Source organism: Cynocephalus volans, chromosome 6, assembly GCF_027409185.1.
Source record: "Cynocephalus volans isolate mCynVol1 chromosome 6, mCynVol1.pri, whole genome shotgun sequence".
In the NCBI taxonomy this organism is placed as follows: domain Eukaryota; kingdom Metazoa; phylum Chordata; class Mammalia; order Dermoptera; family Cynocephalidae; genus Cynocephalus; species Cynocephalus volans.
In genome coordinates, this window is record NC_084465.1 from 117,570,159 (window position 1) to 117,595,342 (window position 25,184).

Below are 25,184 nucleotides of genomic sequence, written 5' to 3' on the forward strand. Positions count from 1 at the left end.
TGTAGAGAATGTAGTAAGATGTCTGGATCAAAGAAAAAAGTTTTCGTGGGGTATTTTTCAAGTATTCCAGAGAACTAAGAGTACTAAAATAGAAGCAGCATGACTTAAGAGCCGCAAATAGAAATGTAACCAGTTTCAATAGAAGTTCTTAGCCAGTGCCCACTACAGTACGGATTCGATAAATGTAAATAAAAATAATGTTGGCTAAATTTAAAATATACCTTACAAATATCTTGGGTTTTAAAAGTTAATTTAGTAGATATTATTACATATTTTTACTGGGATGTTTATTTAGACAAAAATTTCTTTGCTCCACGTTGAGGGACTGTAAAGAGTTTACAACGCACTAATCCCACACTTCTAATGCATAACCACATAATCCACCAACGGGTTCCCACTCCTGCCCAGCTTTGAGGTATTTTTTCCTTAAAGAACTAATCTCAAGGGGTAAGTAGAAAAAGAAATGAAAAAGTACATAAATATCCTATTCTTATCCAAAATAAATTCTGACCTGCTCAACCTATTTTAAAGAGGGTTATATTTTACATCAAGCTGGAATTATGTGAATTTAAGTAACAAGGACTGAACAAATTTGCTGTCAGCTATCATCTATACTGTGTTTCTCATCAATGAAACTAAGAGCCTTTAAAAATAGCTCATTACTTTCTAGAATATAAATACTAATGATTTCCTTAAAAAGAAAACAGTCAGTTATATTAACTTTCTTACCACTGAAACTGAAAAACTAACATTAAAAAAAATCTTCCTACTCCTAATGCTTATTATATAGCTGTTTTTTTGTTCTTATTCTGGGCTTTCTTGTCTTTTTAGTATTCTGCAAACATATTATTAGTATCATATATTTATTGAGTTGAAAGTGGTTTCAGATGTGCAACTGCATCTAAATCACTTTTTTCCCCACCAAATAATCATTATATTACCTAAATACCTCACAACTCACAAAAAAGAATTTACCACAAATTTAGAAAGGCGGCCAGTTTTGTTTTCTACATATAGCAAGGTGTTAAGAAATGAGTAAAAATGTTGACAAAGAGTGGTTTAAAAATGATTAGGAATTTATATGTACTAAACATCAATAAAAATAGTGACTGTCAATAAGATACTACGAGAGGAAACTAATGGAAAAAACAAAAACAAAAACCAAACCAAAAAATCCTGCCTTTTTAATGTAAAAGAAAGTCTTCACAGAACTGAGCAAAGCACAATGTAGATGTTAAAATTAACCCATCTCCCTGCATCTAATTAGGGTCTTGTTTCTGGGAGTGACCTACAATTTTTTATGCCAATTTTACTTGCTTGAAATTAAAAGATCCTACAAAATGTAATTCTGATGTTTAGTTAGCAAGAACATCCAGCTTTGGAGTACTAACATGGAAGAATGACTAAATAAAACAAGGCTGGGGATCATGGACAGAGTCATCCTTGAATAGAATTGGCTTAAATTACCAAAAATGTACATATATTTACTTTTACTTATCAGAATAAAAAATTGGGTTTAGTGCCTCTATTTACTTTCTTTTTGTGAATGTGTACAATCCACGTGATTCTTAAGTCTTCTAAGATGGGCAATAACTACACTTGATGAATATATTCTTTCTCATCCTAAATTTCAGTAAACGTACCCCAAGCAAATAAGTGATGGGGATAACAAGTTATCTAACGTCTCCATTTCAGATAATTCTACCTAAAAATTAAAACCACTTTTAAAGTATTAAAAAAAAGAAAAGAAAAAGAGAAACCTGTATAGGCTTAGAATAAACAGCTTCTTATAAAGGTAATACAGACATGCCAGGGAACACACAAGGCTAAAAGAATGTTAACTTTATTTATGAACATGTGATTTGTGTTTATACACATGCTAATAAACAAAAAGGAAATAATTGTTTTCAAGAAATAAAACTTCATCTGAATTAGTTTAAATACTATATAAAATGTATTTTATACAAAACGTATTACATTAACTACTACAGTCACCAGGATAGTCAATCTAATTAGTGCTAGCATTTGGATACATAAAAATCAGTTTTAAACCAATCACCAGCAAAACAGAAACTTGGACAGTTTTTACAGCATTACGCTTTAAAAAAAAAAAAAAAAAAAAAAAAGCCCCCAAAAACAAACAAAAAACCCCCCAGAAACCGGTTATATCCAAAAAAAGGGGGAAAAAAACCCCAAACACTAAGACTTTTGATCTTTGAATCACTATATTTAGTTTCACAAGAACTAAAGGCCATATATTCTAGAGAACAAGTCCAAAGTTCAGATATTCTACGTTATCATGTTTAAGATTCAATAATCCAAGGTTAGTGAAATGCCTCATACACAAAGATCAGTAGTATTTTTAAAAGTATAAAGTGAAATAGCAAGTGATACCCTTGAATTTTAAATGAAGATATCAGACATCTTGCACTGTGTACAATATCAAGCCTGAGCAGTAAAATGTTTAGAGAACCATCAACTTTACAGAATCCAACCTCAGACCTGTGTTCTGAAACAGACGTTTCACCTCACAATTCAGGAATGCTGCTACCTTTTTACTTAAGAACTCAAAGTCAAAATGGTGTTACATTTAAGGTTAATCTGTTGTTACAAAAATGAAGATGTTATCCTGGTTAAGGGGAGTGACCTTTGATAAGCTGCAGCTCTCAGTCTACAATTAATGCAGCATTTTAGTATTTAATGAGAAGAGGGAAATATTTTAATTTGGACCTTTGAGCAGACTAGATAGAAATGGAAGACCTCCTATTAAATTCTGAAAACAATATGCTTAATTTGTAAAATCACTGAGACATTTATATACCCATGCAGGAACCAATTTCAGGTTTCACTTTATAGTATATATATAAACAAATGATAGGAGCTCAAAATTGCCAAATAAAGCAAGACTAAATAATAAAGTTGCATCAGTGGTCTCTGGAAAGCTCTTTTCTATGATGTGTTTGAAATTGGAGAAAACATCAAACTTTAATACAAACTTTGCATGTTGCTAATGCATTTTTGAAAGCCATCAATCAGGCAGAAAAGAAAAAAAACTAACAAAAACTAAGTGATACAACGTGAAAATGGCAAAATATACACTCCAAACATCTTTTTATTGCAAGAAAACAAAAAGCACACAACAGCCTGTACATACATACAAAATACTAACTATAGACAGACAGATGTAGAACATGTTATCATGTTCATTAGTGTAAAACCTACACGATCTAAAAAGGATCATACATTAACTGTACAACACAGTGTCATACAGGGAGAATGCTATCATATTTAATATGAAACAGTGTTATGGGCACAAATTACCCATTTCTACAAAATAAGTGTGCAAATTATGCCACATTTATCCATATTCAACTAAGCTGTCATCAAAATACATTTTATTTACAATACGTACTATGATCAGTTGGATATTAAGTTCTAAAATGATTTACTTCACAGCTACATTATAAACGTAAAAGTAATGTGTAGAAAAAGTGTGAGATTGTGTTTTTACATACTGCTTTTGTAGTTCCCATCATCGGTTCAGTTCGACTTCTAAAAAAACAAAAGAAAAACAAAACATTAGCTATTTATAAATTTTTGTGCTAAATCTTAATATATATCTGCAATCATACATTTTTAGGAACACAATTTTCCTTTGGTACAAAAATCTAAAAACAGCCAATTTCTGAAGTAAGGAATAAACTACTTTGATTAACTTTTACCACCTTTGAATAGTTCAAAGTACATTTGTGGTTTAATAAAAGAATGCCATACTGGGGAATTCTAAAATAAGTGTATCTTAGCACTTAAATGTTTTCTGAAAGGTAGTATGGGGATTGTGTTATGTTTAGAAACTTTGTGTTTTATTCTTAATAGACTAAAAAATTAAATCGTATCATTCCCCAGCTTGTGAAGAGGTACAGATATAAATTTCCACATATCAGGTTTTCTTAAAGCAAGACTACTAGTGTTAACATTTAAGATTTAGATCCCCGAGAAATTGCTGTGCTCCAAAAACTAATTTTCGAATCCAAAAAGACAGGCTAACAGGTATTTTCATTTTTAAAATGTCTCAAAACAGGGCCGGCCTGTGGCTCACTCGGGAGAGTGCGGTGCTGATAACACCAAGGCCACGGGTTCGGATCCTATATAGGGATGGCTGGTTTGCTCACTGGCTGAGCGTGGTGCTGACAACACCAAGCCAAGGGTTGAGATCCCCTTACCGGTCATCTTTTAAAAAAAAAAAAAAAAAAAAAAAAAATGTCTCAAAACAATGACCAAGGACTGAAGAAAGTTTAACTCACAGGAAAACGCAACATAATCTGAAGAGAAATTTAGCTAAAAACAGCAACACCAAAAAAATCTACATTAAATGGTTATGTAGAATTAAACAATTTGATGCTTAAAAAAACATACAGGTTGGCTCAGTTGGTTAGAGTGCAGCCTTATAACCTAAGGTCACGGGTGGGTTTGGATCCCCATACCAGCCAGCTGCAAAATATATATATATAAAAATAAAAACCTGAAGAACATACAAACAAATCCAAAAAGAAATATCTTTAGTCCACACAGGAAAGAAGATAGGGGTCGAGTTGCTAAATATAGCCTTTAAATGCTTAGTTTTAGTGTGGTTTTTTTGGCAGCTGGCTGGTACAGGGATCGAACCTTGGACCTTGGTGTTACTGGCACCATGCTCTAACCAACTGAGCTAACCAGCCAGTCCTTAGTTTTAAGTTTATGGTATCTTGACTATAGAGAATTGTTAGATAGCATCATGATTTGGAAGTCTTTAGATTAAAAAATTGAGCTTTCATTTTCTAGTATCTGCTCAACAAATTCAGGAATTTTATGAGGCAAATTTATTACAAACAAAATCCTAAGTATCGTAAATTGACATGAAATTCTGTGTAAGAGGCAACTTATTTTACCATGTACTTCAAACAATTCTTTTCCCAAAAGTTTCTGAATATCAAAAAATACAAAGAAACTAAATGTTTGCTATCAAAAAAAGCAGTTGATAGAGTATAATTTCTCACTAGACTGTAGGAATTAATACTCCTTGTAATTTATAATTCTTAAAACCATTTAAAGCTAAAACCTCATACCACTATGTATGACAACAACAAAAGAAGTATTCGGTTTTTTAAAGTTGTTGCTATACAAAAGATATTACACAAAAGGACCTCTAAATGTTAAGATATAGGATGTAACTTTACAACAAATTAATGAAAAAAAATTTTGAATGAATACTTGCCCACATAAGGTAAGCTCCAAGAAATGACTTTACCTCAATTCCAAGAACACATTCCAAGACTGGCAAATTCAACAATTTTTCACTGACCCAAAGAAGGATTTGCCGAAATTTCAAACAAACCTACCTAACTTCTAAGTCCAAGTTGCTGCCCTTTTCACAAATTATAGTTATCACTATTAAAATTGTAAGAAAGCAGAGAAAGCTAAGGATAAAAAGTTTTAATCCTGCCCTTTTATTGAATATAAGTTCTAGACTAGTCTTGAGAGACTGCTGTGTTCTTACTCCAATAATGTGCCATGTGCCAGGTACTCTTTATTTATTCTTATACCCCTCTGTGAGTTATGTACTCACATCCCTATTTTATTTTTGAGGAATGTGAGGCACAGAGATTTTAAGTCACACAACTGGTATGAAAGAGTGAACGGAGTCAAACCTAAGCCTGATTCCAGTGTTAATACTTATAAATCCTACATACTCAATGGCCTCCCCACCAAAGCCTCTTACTGATAAGCAGCAAATGTTAGCAATCCTGAGTACTCCCGATCCTGTCAAAATATTTAGCACAGTTCTCTATAACATGTTCGTTTTTGCAGTAAACGCCCCCCCAAAACCAGAAGGACCCTCCCCCCAAAGTAGGCAAATAAAAAACAAAAGAAATACAGAAATATTTATTCAATGATTTGATATCACTTTCATATCTTTGTAAATACTACCCATATGGAGCAAAAATTTTTCCTTATAATAGCTCTTACTTCTAACTCTATAGGCTAAGCCAGTTTAAGTGGGGGAAGAAATCAGAGAAAACAAAAAGAACCCCATCCTCAGTTTTGAGGATTGAGAAAACATACTTATTAAGGTTTACATAATGAGTTTAGTTCTAAAATACACTTTTTTCTTACAAAATAAAAAAAATAAAGCCTATTTTGAGAAATACATGAGATTTTATAAATACTTACATAACATATGTCTTGCTTGTAGATTTAACACCTCCAATAGGAATTCTTCTAACAATTACAGATGAATTCTTAGGAATTAGAGCATTATCATCAGTATATTCTGTAAATAAAAATATAAAGAGTTGAATTTCTATTTGGGGATTTGGGTAAATATCCAAAAATTAGAAAACTTCAAATATAAATTTTATGGGAAATGAACCTAAACATAAAAGAGCATAATCACATGCTCCTTGCATCTAGATTGCTGATATTGTCAAAAAACATATCCAAAGCCATAAGGAGACTTCTCTTTAAAGGACACCAAATAGTGTCAACCACGTCTTCTTTTTTGGAACGCCAAATCTTAGTAATACTAAATCATTCTCTACTTTAGTGAGAAATGCCGAACATGTGAACTATGGGAAAAAGCTGTTGTTTAGGATGAAGATATTCTGTCTCTTCTAGCCCCTAAACATGAGTTGAGTGTTATGATCCCTGCCTTCAGAGAGCTTTATTACTGGAGAAGACAGACTAAAAATTAAATTATGATCTATTATGAATAAAAAGGGTTTCCTAATAAGGAATAAATAGTGGAATGTAACTCTGCATAGAATGATTAAAAAATAGCCCCTCTGAGAAACTTACATTTGAGACTTAAAGACTAAGAGGCCAGACAGATATGCAAAAAAGCTGGAGGAAGAGTATTTTCAGGAAGAGGGAAAAAGCATGTGAAAAATGACACAAAAAAGTATGAACAGCTGAAGAAAAGAAAAGAATGACATGAACTATAGGTAGAAAGGTACAGTCTGTCATACACTGACTTATGTTTTGTTTCTAAGTACAATAGGAAGTCATTGAAAGATTTTAAACAAAGTAATAATGACTTATGTTAAAAAAAGAAAAGATTACTCTGGCATCTATGTAAAGAATAAACTATAGGGGAACAAGAGTAGAAACAGGGTGACCAATAAGGAGGCTGCTACCTGTAGTCCAGGTAGAGAAAATGATGGCCTGTGTTAGGATGTGGCAGATAGAGAAATAGAACCAGAATGTTTTGAGGTAGATCTCACAAGCTTGCTGGTGGACTGAATATTGGGGAGATTAAGAAGAAAGAGGAATCAGGCATGAATTCCTGGGCTTCAGCATCTGGATGAACAGTAATGTCACTTTCTGAGAAGACCAAGAGGGAGAGTGAATAGGTCCTATTTTTCTACTATTTGGACTATTATTTACAACATTTATAAGAATGAAATTAAGAAATTGGACCTTAACTATGGTAAAAAGATTTGCAAAGCAAGAACCTGTAAAATTACCAAAAAGAAACATAACTCACTACTGGGAGATGCAAAAATGTATCCATCTCCCTTAATCACAAAACCAGACATTAGGGTTCAGTCTTTTAATGTTACTAAGTTTACCTGTTTCACTTAAGATACTCAGCACTAAGTGGCCGACTACCTCAGTTCTTCCAATTATTTTAAGCTTATCACATATGTAGGCATTTTAGACTTTCAATGTATATCATCTTTTACTATTTTTAGTCATAATACTCTTAAGAGTTCCCTGTTATAAACTAAATTGTTTGGGTAAGGGTTCTTTTCGGTGTATTTCAGGTAGAAGGCTATATCTCAAAGGTATCCAATTAGAGTGATGCAATTTCCTAGATTTAGGCATGCCAATGTAAGACTATCATCACCTTGGATAGTTCATGTTAGTCCCAAATTCCAATCAAGCTGAGTCGGAAAAATCAGGAGAAGTGGGAATGTGGGATTTTTAAAAAAGTTAATTCTAGAACAAAACAGTGTCAAACACCTGACAGGAAGTTTCTTAATATGTAAGAACTCTCAAGTGCATTCACAATAGCTTTTAAAGACAACTTATTAATTTGATTAGCACAGCACTATGTCAAACTAAAAGTCAGGTGCCCCAAAGCCCCTCAAACAGATGTTCTAACTGACCATTTAAGTACCTGAACTACAATGATGACTTCCTGCCCCCCGAAGTATTTCACACTTAAAATACTCCTTAACAAGTAGTCTGTTAGCTTCAAAAGTCCCTTTTTCTCCTCACCAGTGTAATTTCATCCAAAAACATGAAAGGAATGGAGAGAATGAAAAACAAGACAAACCTGAGAAATGGAGTCAGAAAGACAATAAAGGTCTTTTAAAAATACTTTACAGCTTCCAAATCTCTCACCCTAAATTCAGAACGAAGGTTGTTTTGTTGTTTCTTGGGGGTCAGTTTGCAAAAAAGCACAGTAGAGAAGTTTTTCAAAAATAACAAAGATCATTTGGGATTCATTTTGAAATTTAGTCTACAAATAAACAAGTACAATTCTTAAGTCTAAAACACACGGAATTCAGATCCAAGCACTTTAGTCTTATCAAAATTTAAGGGTACTAAACATGAACAGATTTCCAAAACTGCAAGGAATGTTTTATAGAAACATGGTAGATTAGATGACTTAAACATTAATATAAAACAAACCAAAATGATCCAGTTCAACCTTCTCTCCTAAGCAGTATCCCATGAAGCTATAAACATTCATTTTACAACCTTTAATTCCCCGGATAATGCTAAGACCAAGTACTCAACTGCCTTGTGACACTGGATACTACTTCCCATAAAACTCATTAAGTTGCTACCCTCTGCGCTATTATCAATGATACCTTTTTCTCCTTTGAGGACTGCATAAAATGCACATTTTCTGACCCACAGCTCCCCTTTCTTAACAAGTCAAAGCTTTCTCCAATAATAGGCAGTTCACACAAGTTTATAAAAGAAAATATGCTTCTGGGCAAAGCACTTCCCTGGCTTTCAGGGTGTGGATTATGCATCACATATTTATATTTCCTGGACTAGAAAAAAAACACAAAGTCACAAAACTCTTAAATCTGTGGACAAGATTTTTTCAACTGTAACATACTCAAGTCTAACAACGCTGTATTCAGTTCTTAGGTGGAAAAGATGAATTAAGCCTAGCCTCGAATGATTCAACGGTGTAATACTCCAGCAAAATACGAAACCTGCACAGTATATGATGATTAAAATTACCTTAATATCCTCTAATTTCATTTATATTGTCTTTCCTCTCATTCGTAAATAATGTATCAAGATGGCTTAAAATTCTTATAAATCCATCTGTTCTGATAAATGTGAATGATACTTAAGAGATGCTTTTGGTGGACTTTAAAAAGTTACTTCTCAACTGTTCATGACCACCAACAATTTTCTCCTTAAGGAGAGGAATATTACACAAAATTACAATTACCAAAGGGTATGACACTTGTTTTTAAAAGGGGGAAGGGAGAGCAGACTATATTTTTTCACATATTATCAGGTGAATAAAGTTCTTCCTATTTCTGAGTCATTAACGGGTACAAAACTATGCTACCTTAAGTGAATCATTGTGCAGTATATGCATGTATCAAAACAACACACTGTACCCTACAAAAAATAAATATAAATAAAATTGGAAAAAAAAATTTTTTGTCATGATATGCCACTACAGTATGCTGTTCCTTAACCTATACAATTATACTTAAATCTGCATTGTAAATGGAAACTGATCTACATGAAAAGATTTACTCTACCTACCAAACTACAGGCAAGAGGTGAGAGACCTCCCATTTCAACTAAAAGAACCCATGTCACACCTTAAGCCAAATTTAGTGATCAAAAAATACCATAACCTAATTAGAACTTCACTTTATTTCTTCTCATCCCACCAATAAGTCTCAGAAGACTCATCTACTGAAAACTATACATCGGCACTACTGTACAGAGAAAAAGAAATCAAAACAAGTTGTCAGAAAGATTGCTGGTCACATTTACCTACTGTTAAATTCTCAATATTATAAAATACTTTTTAAAAGGAGAAAAACAAAATATTCAAATCAGTGGCCTATTTGTATTCCTATGATAGCAGCCTGCTATTTTTCAGTATCCTAGTATCAAGTCACATATAATCTAGCAATTACTACCTTAAGAGAGAAAAACCAGTACTTTTGATCTCTACCGAATTGCTAAATTTTAAGAGTAATGTGATGAACTAAGAGTTCCACTACTTAATTGCTTTATTACTAATTGTGGAATTTACACACGAGATAAAAGTGGTCACATCAGAACATTTCAAGTTCCAAAAACAATTACAACATTGATTAAATCCTCACAAATAATAAAGTGAGGATCCCTTCTCCACAACACAGGCAACTCCAAATTTAAAAAAAAAAAAAAACGCGAGAGGGAAAAAGGGAGGACATAAAATATGCCATTACACTCCAAAACGTTAAACTAGGAAATTAGAAAAGTATCTCTATCGCTGCATTAACAAAAAAGAAACCTTGCATATGGTCTACTCCCTTCCTTCTGATGAAAAGCAGTTAGAAAACGTCACAAGGCAAGCACCCAGAGAACCTGAATAACAACAACCTCCTTTCCCTCCCCGCCCCCACCTCATTTTTAAAAACTTCGAGAAGAGTAATCAGACATCTACGTTTTGGGATTAGCCTGTTAGATGACCCAAGTATGCAGAAATCAAATAAGGCCGGCCGCCTAACCCTATCAATGAAAGTTGTATCAAAAGTATTAGAAAGAACAGACCCACAAGGTATATAATGGCGGTTAATCTGCCAAGCACCTTACAACTAGTATCTCCCTTCAACCAGCAGTATCTGGAACCCCTGTGGCCCTTACCTTCTTTCGTCTGCGCGTTAGTGATCTGCAAGTCGCAGTCAGCAGCTTTCAGCTTCTCTCTCCCCATAATCTGCTTCTTTAAGTCGCAGAGGGAGATGTGGAGCCCATCAAAGGTGACAGTATCATAGTTGAGTTTAGAGGAAAATTTATAATGCACACAGGACATGGTGCCAAAGGATTCCTAAGGTTCAGCGAGGAGACGTGGACACTCTCAATATATGTATATTTATAAACTTAAGAGCAAAATATGTACACACACAGAACACTCAAAGACACCGAAGGACCCTGAGGCCTCAGATTAAATATCCCCCAACCACAAGCAGGGGTTCGTAACAACAATCATCCAGAACCCCCCACCCCGGTACTCAGAATCACTTCATGTGGGAGGAGAAGGGCGAGGACGGGGAAAGGGGAAATCGAGAATCCGCCAACGGGCACAATGTCACCCGGCCGGGTCCCCCTCGCTCATGCTAAGGGCCGGCAGGAGACGGGGACAGGCGGTGCAGTCAGTAGTGGTCAGTCCACACGTCAGAGTCCGAGCGACCCGGGGGGTCAGGGGTCCATAGCGCGGCCGCACCTCCCGGCTGGTCTCTCTCCGTGGATGGGGGTGACCCAGGCCCCGGGAGCGGGTTGAGGGGACAGGGCCTAGGCCCGGAGTCCACGAACGGCCTCTCGCCTCCTCCTGGCTTCCGGACGACCGGCGTCGGCTTCCCCAGGCCCAGGCCCCACCACACGCGAGCCCTCTCCGCCTGCTCCCCGGAGGCCGCAGAGGCCCCGCGGCCTAGGCCGAAAACGCGCGGCGGGCGGAGAGGCCTCCCCAGGCCGCCTGGCTGGGCGCGCCGCCCCCCGCCGCCGCCGCCGCCTCAGACACAAAGCCGGAACCAGGCCTCGAGCTGGCCTCGGAGCACTTCCTCACCAGCCCGGGCCCCAGCCAGCGGCCGGGTGGCTCTGCGGGCCCCAGGGACGCCGCCGAGGCTCCGGGACGTTTCCTCTCGCCGGCTCCTCTGCGCTTCTCTCGCCTCTCGCTTCCGTCGCCTTTCGGCCCAGAACCGCGAGAACACGCCCGGGGACCGCCGGGCCGCGGCCAGGGCTTCGTGGCTCCCTTTTCGTTTCGCCCCCCCGCCGTTCCAGGGCCCTCACCGGGCGTCGGCGACAGCTCCGCGCCAGGCACTATGGCGGACGCGGCCTGGCTCCGGGACAGCGCCGCGCTCCGGGGTCTCTTAAGCACGGACTGCACGGGCGGCGCGCGCGGGGCGGGGCTGACGTGCGCGGATAGGCGGGCCGAGGGGCGGGGCCGTGATGTCACAAAGCCACCGGCTCGCCCACGTGATCCCGCGCTTTGTGACTCGCGAGCGCGGAACTAGGGCTACCCGGCGGAACCGGAGGCGCGGTCGGCCTCGATGGGCAGGGGAGGCTGCGGTGCAGAGAGGAGTGGCTCCTTGGGCGCTTCCGGGAGGGCGCTCCCATTGCAGCCGCTGTGCTAGTTTCTGCTGCAAAGTGGCGTGCCAAGGGGTGGCCGGCTATCTCCCCCTCCCCCACAGTCCCCATCAACTTCCCCTAAATCCCCAATCTAAGTAAACATCGTGGTTGCTATACAGTAAACTGTGGTTGCTATGCAAGCACTTCCCGGCTTCCCCTTCCAACAAACTGTCTACCCTAAACTTAAAATTCTGAAGCAGCTGCTGCCTAGAGTTGATCACAACCACCACCGTATAGATTTACTGAGCTCTTACTATGTGCCAGGCATAATGCTAACCACTTAATGACACTGGCAGGCTCTGGAGACAAGTTGTCTGGGTTGGAACTCTAGCTGTGGGGCTCTAGCATGAACGCCTCTGTGCCTGGGTTTCCCTAGGCTGTAAAATGTCATTAAAAATAGTACTTGGTTGGGCCGGCCAGTGGCTCACTCGGGAGAGTGCGGTGCTGATAACACCAAGGCCGTGGGTTCGGATCCCATATAGGGATGGCCGGTTGGCTCATTGGGTGAGCATGGTGCTGACATCACCAAATCAAGGGTTAAGATCCCCTTACCGGTCATCCTTAAAAAAAAAAAAAAAAAAAATAGTACTTGGTTTACTCGGTTGTTATGGATTAAATGAATGAATTTCGAACCATGACTGACACGTGGCTCAATAAATGTCCGTTGAACGACAACAAACCCTAAGTGTTCCACTTTATTGTTATCTCCAGTTTATAGATGAAAGAACTGAAGCTAGCAATCATGCCCTTTCTGAATTTGCAGAGGAAAATATCTGTTCAGTTGGCAGGTCCCAATCCCATTCCTAATTTCAAATGCCAGAAACTGTGCCAAGCGTTGGCCGGTCAGCTCACTTGGTTAGAGCGTGGTGCTGGTAAACACCAACGTCAAGGATTCAGATCCTCGAAATTGCCAACCGCCACACACACACACAAAAAAAAACCCAGGAACTGTCCCAAGAACCCCTTCAGTGGTTGGAATATTTTTTCTTGGAACATGGGGAAGTTATTATTATTATCATATCCATAAAACTTACAATAAAGTTACATTCATAAACTGTAATAATTACTATTGTTTACTAATAAGCACTAATCCATGTTCCTTGTTTTCTCTGAATTTTACAGGGTAGCTCAGAGAACTTAGGCAATGGAGAACAAGATCATACAGCCAAGAAGTAGCAGAGTTTCCCAAGGACTTCCTGAATGCATACCCCAAATTCCTACTGAACTTGATTTAACTCAATCATGATGTTCTTCGAAAAGCCTTCCTAAAGCCACCTTATTTAAATTAGCCATTAAAAATTTTTTTAGTTGTTTTTGTTTTTGGCAGCTGGGCATCCAAACCTTTGACCTTGGATAACACTGCATTCTAACCAACTGAGCTATCTGGCCAGCTTCACCTTATTTAAATAGGTCAGCCATTGTTCTCTATCCCTTTATTCTTTATTTTCTTCCTAGCACTCATCAATAGCTGGCGTGGTATGTGTTTACTTTTTAATTGTCTCTCTACCTATCCACTCCTGAATGAGAAAAGGGACTTTTATCTGCCTCTTTGCTTTTGCTATATCCCCATCTCTTACAACAGTGCCTGGACATAATAGGTACTCAGTAAAAATGTATTGAATACCTAAATACCTTTTTATGTGATCTATAGAAAATACAATGGGCAATAAGATTTTGGCAACAGTCCAGAGCAGCCCTAGAGATGCAAATACAATTTAACTCAACCAGGCACAGCAGTACTTTTCATATGTAACAAGTTTCTTCTACCTTTATCTTCTTTAGTAACTCACCAAAATGTTCTTGCTGTCAGGACCACTTCAGGGTGGTTGCTTTTCTTAAAAACCTCTGTGTGGATGACAGTGGGAGAGTTATTTAATGAAAGGAAAACTGGACGAGAAAATAAGTCATCTTGGTATTCACACTGCTGAAGTGGTGAATCCAAATGCTCTCACTAGTCTTTGGCTAATCTCTTTGAATCTAAATGCCTAATTTAATCAGCCAGATGGGTCCAAGTGGGCCACACCCTTAGGATAAGGTAGGGTGGATCAGAGTCAGAACCAGTAAGAGGAGGAGGATATGTTCTTGAAAAGAATGTACAGTGTCAATGTTATAATTTGGTACGACAGTTCTCCTCAGTCAAGGGCCCTGTACCAGGCTTTGTTCACCCTGAATGTTCTTACTTACAGAGATATCATATCACATCAGACAGGTCAAAATGTACTCCCAGCCCTCAATAAGTACACTTATGATGAGATTTAAGTCAAATTGCTTGACTAAATGACACAATGCTACATCTGGTGCATTTCATCAAATTCTTTCACTAATGTCAATTGAGTCGTTTTCTTTTGGTACTGTGGAGCTATTGTTCCTGTCACTTCTCCCCACCAATCTTTTTATAAGGCCTCAAAAAGCCTTTTGTGGGCTGTCCAGTTAGCTCAGTTGGTTAGGGTATGGTGCTGATAACATCAAGGTCCGGGGTTTGATCCATGTACTGGCCAGCCGCCAAAAAAAAAAAAAAAAAAAAAAAAAGGAAAAACCCCCACCAAAACCCAAAAACAAACCCTTTCATATTATACCTACAATGAATGAAACATCCTGCCTAAACTCCTCATAATGTAGCAATTCTGGAGCTCCCATGTCCCAGAATTTCAAATCTTTGGCATTCTTAAACCCACGGTACTCTCACACCACCGACAACAGACATTTAGCAAACCCCTCCCCCCCGACCGTATTTCCTTGTGCCAAAACTTGAGTTCCAGAGAACAGAATTGGAAGATCTAAGCTCTGCCTGCCCACTGTCCACTAATGCACTCCCCAGATTTGGGATGTTAGCCTACCCCGCATAGGCTGTTGTATATACACTTAATTTAATCTTAAAGTGCACCAGCAGCAGTGACAGACACCGGATTTAATCCCCAGATGTCCGTGCTCTTAGCCCAAATTCGCAAAAGGTAGATACGTTCCTTACATCATCAATGTATATTCCCCAGACGGTTGACTGCCTTTATATATATTTCCTATATTATTGATTTAATATTTTGGCCTACAAATATTTTTGCATTTTTATTTAATAAAATCAATCAAAATTTTTGCCTTTACTTGTAAGCTTAGAAAAGTAGTTCCGAGCCACTCAGCACCCCCTTAGGTATTTATTTGCTTGAATTTTCTTCCAGTTTTTGTATGGCTTCAGGACTTTAAATTTAAACTCTAATGTATTTGCATTTTTTGGTGTACAGGGGATAACATAGAACAAAGATCATTTTATCCCCTTCTTAATTGTGAAATATATTGTTAAAGAAAAAAAGCACAAAATACAAGGGTACTTCAAAATTAAAAGATAATATGAATGTTTCCATGAACTCTTTGAAGTACCCTCCTATATATTATGGATTAATGCAAACTATACATATATTTTATAAAGTGTTTATATGTACTTGTTACCTGGGTTAATTCATCAGATACTATGAGCACCCCCTCCTCCCCAAACTTGTGAGTCCTTTCACCTCTCTTATCTCTAGAAATAAACACCATCCTGCCATTTGTAACAATCATCGACTAGGTTTTCTTTTTAATTTTTCCTTGTGTGTATGCATCCCCAAAGATATTTCTTTGTTTTGGCTGCTTTTGAACTTTATACAGATGGATGAATTCCTACTGTGTCTTCTCTTATGTCTTACCAGGGGTCTTCAAAAATTCATGGAAGGATGTGTACTATCTTTTAATTCCATTTTTCCATGAACTTTTAAAAGTACCCCTATATTGCTTTCACTTAACATTATGTTTGTGAGATTTATCCATGTCGTGAGTAGTTGTAGTTTGCTCATTTTCTTTCTTTCTCATTTTATTTTTGGTGGCTGGCTTATATGGGCATCCGAATCCTTGACCTTGGTGTTCTAACACTATGTTCTAACCAGCCAAGCCAACTGGCCAGCCCAATTTGTTAATTTTCATCATTGTGAAATATTTCATTGTGGGGCTATATCAATTTATTTATCAGTTCTATTGTAAATAGACATTTGAGTTCATCCTGGTTTTTGACTCTTCAAACCTTGCTGTTGTTATGAACAATGCTCTCATGTATATTTTGTACATGTTCCTGTACACAAGATCATGCTTTCTGCTGGGAATTTACCTAGAAGTACAATGACAGGCTATTTTCCAAAGCAATTGTACCCATTGGTACTTCTGCTAGCTGTGTCCATTTCTGTGGCTCCACATCCTTGTTGATACTTGGGGTTGTCAGACTTTTTAGTTTTTGCCAATCTAATGTGTATGTATGTAATGGTTTCTCATTGATTTAATTTGAATTTCCCTTTTAAAAAATTTGCTTGAATTTCCTTGATGATGAAAAGGTCGAGCACGTTTTTATATATTTATTGGTCACTTTTTTTTTTTTAATGCTGGCCTGCAGAGCAATCAAATCCTGGACCTTGGTGTTATCAGCACCATGCTCTAACCAGCTGAGCTAACCAGCCAGCCCTAGTTTTTGTCTTATGTAAAACATCTATTCACACCCTTTGCCCATTGTTCTATTGAGATGTTACGGGAAGTATATGTGTATTCTGGAAATTAGTCCTTTGGCAATTGTATGTATTGCAAATATCTTTTCCAATACTCTGGATTCTCTTTTACTCTATAGTGTCCATTTTTAAAAATTAACAGGCTTTATTTTTTATAGCAGTTTCAGGTTTACAGAAAAATTAAGTGGAAAGTACAGAGTTCCCGTATACCCTCCCCACCATAAAATTTCCACTATTATTAACATTTTGAATAGTGTGGTATATTTGTTACAATTGATGAGCCAATATTGATACATTATTATTAAATAAAGTCCATAGTTTACATCAGGGTTCACTACTGTGTTGTACGTTCTATGACTTTTGACAAATGCGTGGCAACATATATCCATCATTACAGCCCTTAAAGTCCCCTGCAGTCTATCTATTCATCCTGCCCTCCTTCCCCACCCACAAACTCCTGGCAACTACTGATCTTTTTACTGTCTCCATAGCTTCACCTTTTCCAGAATGTCATACAGTTGGAATCATACAGTATATAGCCTTTTCAGAGTGGAATATTGTGTTTTAAAAATTTTTATTTTGATGTAATTTCACGCTTACAGATAAGTTGCAAGGATAGATGCAAGAACACAAGGAACTCCTGTTTACGTTTTACTCAGATTTAGTTGTTTACTTTCTTGTCCCATTCCCTTCATAATTTGTTCACTCTTCTTTCTCCCTCTCTCTTAGTCTCTCTCTGTCCATATATGGAGGTACTTCAAAAAGTTCCTGTAAAAAATAGCATTAGAAGATAATACAGGGCTGTCCGGTTAGCTTAGTTGGCTAGAGCGTGCTGTCAGAACACCAAGGGCAAGGGTTCAGATCCCTGCACTAGCCAGCCATCAAAAAAATAATAAAAAAGATAATGTGAATCCTTCCATGAACTTTTTGAAGACCATGTGAGAGGATTTTGCAGACATTATGCCTCTCTGTCCTTAAAAACATCCATGTATACTTCCTGAGAACAAAGATTTTCTCTTTTGAAACCACATTACATTAATCAAAATCAGGAAATGCAACACTGATACAGCTCTATTATCTAACCCACAGCTCAGATTCAAATTTTGCCACCCACCGATGTAATTCATCTCTCTCTCTCTCTCTTTTTTCCTGGTCTTTGTTCCAGTCCTGGATTACACATTGCAATTAGTTGCCATGGCTCTTAAATCTCCTTTAATCTGATACATTTTCCTAGCCTTTTTTTGTCTTTTGACATTTTTGAAGAGTGCAGGATTGTTTTGTTTATATTTTATGTCTCTCAATTTGGGTTTGTTTAATGTTTCATCATAGCTAGATTCAGGTTACGCATTTTGGGGAGAAAAAAACACAAAACTGAGGTGTCCTTCTCAGGGCACCATTCTAGCAGGAAGCACATCATGGTTGTCCATTGCTGGGGATGATAGTGATCAAAAGAAAACCACTTTTCCAATTTAGCAAGAGCACAGCCATCTTGAAAGCAGAGCCATTTTGATTCTTTGTTTTTCACTAACTCCCTGGAGCTTTTGTGAAACTGCTGAGAAAAACAAAACTATTAATCACAAGTAAATCAGTAACTTGGACTGGCAGGTTAGCCCAGCTGGTTAGAGCATGGTGTTATAACACCAAGGTCAAGGGTTCGGATCTCAGTACTGGCCAGCTGCAAAAAGAAAAAAAAGAAAAATCAGTAACTTGTGCAATGCTACAGTTCCTTTTTGAAACTTCTGAAGTTCCAGGTAAGAATAACATCAGCACTGTGACGGTCAAGCCTGAGGCGTCACAAGACCAACCACCAAGGACAGAACAATCTGAAGAATTTGCAGTTCTGCAGAGACACAGCACCCTCCCCCTTTCCCACACTTTTCCCTACTATAACTATATAAATCCTGTGAAAGACCTGGACTTGGAGACAGTTTTTACCCAGCTGTCTCCAAGGTTGCTGCTTCCTGAGTAAAGCCTCCTACCCTCGCACCAGCCTCTGGGACTCTCGAGTCATTTATTCCCTAAGCGGAGAGCAACCGAACTTGGGTTACTGGTGACAGGGATATTATATTTGATTTTTAATAAGGTTGTATTGGTTAGTTTTATTCACTATACAGATACTTTTCCCCTTTGTAATTAATAAGTAATTTGTGAAGAGATACTTTGAGGCTGTTTAAATAACTCGTTCCTCATCAAATTTTCACCCACTGGTTTTAGCATCTATTGCAGATTCCTAACTGAACCAATGATTACCATGACGGTTGCAAAATGGTGATTTTCTAAGTCCATCATTCCTTCTTGTTTTTTTGTTGTTAGTCTAGATATACGTTGATGAATAGAAACATAAATGTCGTCTCAAATTTAATAGACTTTCCTTTATGGTTAGTGCATTTTATGTCAGGTTTAAAAAAATCTTTCCCCAAACTGATGCCATATGATAGTCTACTATCTTTCAAAAGCTTTTTAGTTTGCCTTTTATATTTAATTTTTTTTTCCAGCTACATTGCTGGAATTGTTTTTTGTGTATGGTGCAAACTATAGATTCTATTTCATTTTATTTTCCACGTATGGATACCCAAATGTCTCAGCACCTGTGATTTGATAAGTCTGCTATTTTCTCATGGGTCATTAACTTTTTTTTCTCCAACTAGCTAATTGTTTTTTAAAATTGAAACCATAATAGCCCACTGGAAATCAGTTTCCCAGAAGCTAACCCATTCTACCAAATACACCAATTTTGGAATTTCATGTTGACTTTGTTGTTCTAGATCAGGAGTCTGTAAACTATGACTCATGGTCCAAATCCAGCCTACCAACTGTTTTTTAGGGGGTGGCTGGATAGTATAGGGATCACACCCTGCACCTTGGTGTTATCAGCACCACACTCTAACAAACTGAGCTAACCGGCCAGCCTCCCACTACCTGTTTTTGTATGGCCCAAGACCTAAGAATAATTCTTACATTTTTAAAAGGTTAAAGAAAAATCAAAGAATAATATTTCATGGCATGTGAAATATTTACTATCTAGCGCTTTACAGAAAATACTTACATTCCTTTTATCTAGATCATTCGTCAGTAATTTTATGTTGACAAATGGCTAACTGAATTTATAACATTTACCAAACAAATTTTTTTTAAATGGAAACATCATTTTTATTGATAGTTTAGGGCCACAGTGCACAGTGTCACAGAACAGAAATAAGATAGTCTCAAGACACTGGAGTGTAAAATTGCCGCAGACAGGTGAATACTCCTTGCCTTCGTCCTCTCCCTCAGCACAATCTGCTTCAACCTCCTCATAATCCTTCTTAAGGGCAGCTACATCCTCATGGGCCTCAGAAAACTCTCCTTCCTCCATCCCATACCCACGTGCCAGTGAACAAAGGCACGCTTGGCATACATCAGGTAAAACTTGTGGTCAAGGTGAGCCCAGGCCTCAGCAAAGGCTGTGGGGTTGCTCAGTATACATCCAGCTCATTGTACCTTGGCCAGGTCTCCACCAGGAACTACGGTGGGATGCTGGTAATCAATGCCAACCTTGAAGCAAGTACGGCACTGCTGTGGACTGACTGAATTGTGTCCCCAGAATGAATATATTAGAAGCTTAATTTTTTTAAAAACTTTTTATTATTTATTTTTTATTTATTAAGAATATTCATGAGATACAAAGCTAATTGTCACCCCCCTTGCCCATGATATGAGGGCCAGATTCATACTGGGGGCATACCCGTTACCAGAAATTAATTTTGTACCCTGCGTCCCCACCCAATTATCCCCCAACCTCCCTCCCCCTCCCACTGTAACTGTTGAGGGTGGGAAATCCTATTATGGTAATTGAAGCATGGGGCCTTGAAGAGGTGATCAGATTCTGATGACCACGCCCTAATGAATGGATTAATAATGGTGGTCAGGGGCGTGGTTCTGGGGGCTTTAAAAGATGAGCACGTGAGAATCTCTCTCTTTATCTCTCTTTCTCTCTCTCTGCTCTGCCATTTTCTGCCATGTGAGACCCCTGCATTGCTGTAAATCCACCACCAAAGACCGCCACCAGATGTGTTCCCTGGACTTTGGACTTCCCAGCCTCCAGAACTGTAAGAAGTAAATTTCATTTTCTTACAAATTGCCCAGATCCATGTATTTTGTTATAAGCAACAGCAACGGACTAATACAGGCACGTTTGGTGTTGATGGTGACAGTGGCAGCACTGACATCTTTGGGGACCACATCACCACAGTACGACAGACAGGCAGCAAGCTGTGTACTTACCATGGTGAGGGTCACATTTCACTCAGTTGGCTGGTTCAAAGCAAGCTTGATGATCTCTGCTACAGTAAGCTGTTCATGGTGGCTTTCTCAGCAGAGATGACTGGGGCATACATGGCCAGAGGGAAGTGGATGTGGGGACAGGGCACCAGGTTGGTCTGGAATCATGTCAGATCAACACACAGGGCTCCATTGAATCTGAGGGAAGCAGTGATGGAAGGCACACACTGGCTAATAAGGCAACTAAGAGTAGTGTAGGTTGGGGGCTCAATGTCGAGGTTTCTATGACAGATGTCATAGTTAGCCTCATTGTCCATATGACGGCACAATCAGAGTGCTCCAGGCTGGTGTGGGTGGTGCAGATGGAGTTGTAGGTCTCAACTACAGCTCTGGAAACCTTTGGGGCTGGGTAAATGGAGAACTCCACCTTGGACTTTTTGCCATAATGGACAGAGAGATGTTCCATCAGCAGAGAGGTGAACCCAGAATCACTTCTCCCACCAAAGCTGTGGAAAACCAAGAAGGCCTGAAGACCTGCGTACTGGTCAGCCAGCTTGCAAATTCTGTCCAAGATAAGGTCAATGATCTCCTTGCCAATGGTGCAGTGGACACAGGCATAGTTATTGGTAGCTTCTTCCTTGCCTGTGATGAGCTGCTCAGGGTGGAAGAGCTGGCGGTAGGTGCCAGTGTGAACTTCATCAATGACCATGGCTTCCAGGTCTACAAATGCTGACCTCAGTACATGCTTGCCAGTGCCTGCCTCACTGAAGAAGGTGTTGAAGGAGTCATCTCTGAAAGTGGGCTTGTCACTTGGCATGTGGTCATTGGGCTGGATACTGTACTCCAAGCAGCAGAGCTCCCAGCAGGCACTGCTAATCTGGACACCAGCCTGGTCAATGTGGATGGAAATGCACTCATGCATGACGGGGACTTGTAGGGCTCTGCAGCGCTGGAGGAGGTGGGGGAGGGGACAGCGACAAGGATCTCCCTCTAGCAGACTACCAAGGAGACCAGGGGAGAAGTAGTGCTTGTTTTTAACTATTTACGTTTTATGGTGATTTATACCAGATAAGATGATTTTAGTTTTTAGAAGATTTTCACAGCATTGCAGTTAACTGCTTTTGGTTGTGCTTTCTTAGCAGCATTTTATTTTATTTTTTATTGAAACATATTGATTATACATATTTGTGGGGCACAGAGTTGTATTTCAATACATATATACAGTGTGTGATAATCAAATCAGGGTAATTAGCATATTCATCATTACAAAACATAATCATTTCTTTGTGATGAGGACATTCGATCTCCTCTCTTCTAGCCATTTGATAACATGCAGTAAATCATTGTTAATTATAGATGCCTAGCTCGACTGTACACCAATAGAACTTATCTTTCCTAGCTAGCAGTTTTGTTTCCATTGACCAACCTCTCACTTCCCTCCTCCCCCTCCCCCTTTCCTGCCTCTTGTAACCACAGTTACTTAGCAGCTAAAGAATGTTCAATTTGCTGAAAGCTAAAGCCATAATCAAGTCATCATATGAACAGATATTTTGAAAATTGATGTGAACAATCCATTGTTTTCCCACTATTTACTCATTTATTAATTCAACACTCATTCAGTTAGCAAAATTGACAATACCATGTGTGAGAGATCTGGATTGGAGGAATCTTTTATGCATTATTGGTGAGGTATACATTGGAACAATCACTTTGGGAAACAATTTGTCATTCTCTAGCCAATTTGAACATTCCTGTGCCCTGTGAATCAGCAATTCCACTCTTGGTTATATACCCAAGATAAAATTTAACTCATTTACTTGCACAAGGATTTCATGAAAGCTTTCTTTTTAATTGCAAAAAGCTGGAAACAACCCAAGTGCCCATCAAAAGGAGAATGGATAAATATGTTCTTGTCTATCCAGATAGTGGAGTATTATACAGCAGTGAAAATAAATAAAATATAACTACATGCAACATTTTTTTAAAGCTTATTTTGAGTCAAAAAAGAAGATATGAAAAGATGATGTATGACTTTTTTTTTCTTTTTTTTTCACAAATCAGCCTACCACTGAAGTCTGATAACTTTTTAATGAATGTCAAAGACATGTAAAACTAAGCAATACATTATTTAGCTAGGTGCTGTGGATTGACTGTCCCCCAAACTCATTGAAGCTTGACCCCCATTGTAACACTGCTAAGAGGGTGGGAAACCGGATTATGGTATTTGAAAGCCGGGGCCCTTAAGCGGTGAGTAGATTGTGAGAACTGTTCCCCGATGAATGACTGATCCATTCATGGAGTAATGGGCATGGTTCTGATGGTTTTAAAAGGAGGGCAAGTGATAAGGTTAGCTCCTTTGCTCGGCCCATTCTTGCCATGTGACACCTTCGTCACTCCAGGACCCTGTAGAGAGTTCCTACCCAGGAAAAGGTCCTCACCAGATGCACTCCCTGAACCGTGAACTTCAAAACTGTAAGAAATAAATTTCATTTCTATATAAATTACCCAGTTTCAGGTATTCTGTTATAAGCAAGAGAAAACAGACTAATGCACGAGGCATACATATTTAATACATCTTTAAAAAGATGACCAGAAAACACAAAATCCAGGATAGTGATTACTTCTGAGATGGAAGGATGAGATAGGAGAAGGCCTTTGGACACATTAGTAATCGGTGATGATCTTGATCTTGGGTGGGTGAGTGCATGCGCAAGTATTCCTTATTTTACTGAAAATAAACAAATAAAGAATACATAGACTAAAAGGAAGCCATGCACAGAACAATGGTGACAGGATGTCATGACATCAGGATTCTGATTAATCCATTTATGTGGCCCTGAGCTTTCATCTCTACCGTCCCCTGACTGCCAGCATAGAATCTCACAAACATTAGTTCCTGTCAAAGAAACAGGAATTAGGCTAGCTAATTCTAAATTAAATCTAAGCCTAATTAAGATTAGATTAGTCTAATTCAATTAGTCTAGATTAATTTAAACTAATCTAGTAATTTAAGGTTATGGCGTTAAGTGTAAAAACAGCACCTAATGCCACAATCATAAGTAAAACTCATGTGTTGCTTATACTTTAATAAGTTGATTCTAGTTTTCTTGTGTTCGGATCAGAGAGGAAACTTGGCCATCAGACTCTGAGTGACCTGGGGGCCTGGAGCCAGAACATGCTACCCATGACCTCACATTAATCAGTGTCCACCCTATAAAAGTGGGACTCACAGACTAGGAATGCTCTGGAGAGGTGGGGCCTCATAAAAGTGTCTGGCATGTGGGCATTATACGCAGACAGACACACGCACACTTGATTGCCTTTCCTAGAAATCCCAGGGCTCTAGGCAAACATAAAGAAGGAGCAGGAGTGGGAATGTTACTTGTGCCACAGCCAAGGCGAAGCAAAGAACCTTGGAGAAGCCTCTTTTCTCTTAATTTTCTCAAAATAAATGTGACCTATTTATTCGTTCCCCCAAATATGAAATATGTAGTGAGTGCCAATGTGTGCTGGGAGCTGGGCAATCAGTGGTGATCAGATCAAAGCCCCTGCCTGCCAGGAGTTTACAACAAGTAAGAGAAGTCATGTGGTTTCAGAAGCTGGGCTTGAGTCCTGGCTCTAACATTTGCTGTGTGACCTTGGGTAAGCTACTTATCTTCTCTGTTCCTCAGTTTTCTCCAGGGCCTGCTTTATGGGCTCTGTGAGACTGTACTCAGAAGAGCCATGTGCTTGGCTTAATGCTTGATCATCTTCACACGCTTCATAGATTTTGAACACGGGGCTCCACGTTTTCATTTTGTTGTGGGTCCCTCAAAGTATGCAGCTAGTCTTGGTTTCTTGATTTGCAAATCAGGGTTAAAATAGTACCTTCCTAGAAACAGAATAGAATGGTGGTTACCAAGGGGTTGGGCAGGGAGGAGGAAATGGGGAGATAGTGTTCGATGGGTAGAGTTTCAGTTTTGTAAGACAAAGAAGTGCTAGAGATCTGTCATGCAATAATGTGAACATACTTAATACTTCTGAGCCATGCACTTACAAATG

General features: G+C 38.7%; 1 protein-coding gene, 1 non-coding gene and 1 pseudogene across 5 annotated transcripts in view; all 3 read right to left on the reverse strand.

Annotated features, from left to right (window-relative positions):
• RBBP6 (RB binding protein 6, ubiquitin ligase) overlaps positions 1–12,097 on the reverse strand; it is a 31,191-nt gene extending 19,094 nt beyond the window's left edge. For all 4 annotated transcript variants that reach the window (XM_063099145.1, XM_063099144.1, XM_063099143.1 and 1 more), the window contains exons 1-3: positions 10,885–12,097; positions 6,211–6,310; positions 3,516–3,552 (exon numbers count right to left, since the gene is read on the reverse strand). In XM_063099145.1, coding sequence (XP_062955215.1) covers positions 3,516–3,552; positions 6,211–6,310; positions 10,885–11,050 — 303 coding nt within the window. In that variant the 5' untranslated portion in view covers positions 11,051–12,097. The remainder of the gene's footprint in view (positions 1–3,515; positions 3,553–6,210; positions 6,311–10,884) is intronic.
• Positions 4,645–4,718, reverse strand: TRNAT-AGU (transfer RNA threonine (anticodon AGU)). The gene has a single exon. It is a non-coding gene; the product is annotated as a tRNA-Thr (tRNA).
• Positions 12,098–12,104: 7 nt separating the features above from the next.
• Positions 12,105–22,065, reverse strand: LOC134381029 (tubulin alpha-1C chain-like; annotated as a pseudogene).
• Between the last annotated feature and the right edge of the window lie 3,119 nt (positions 22,066–25,184).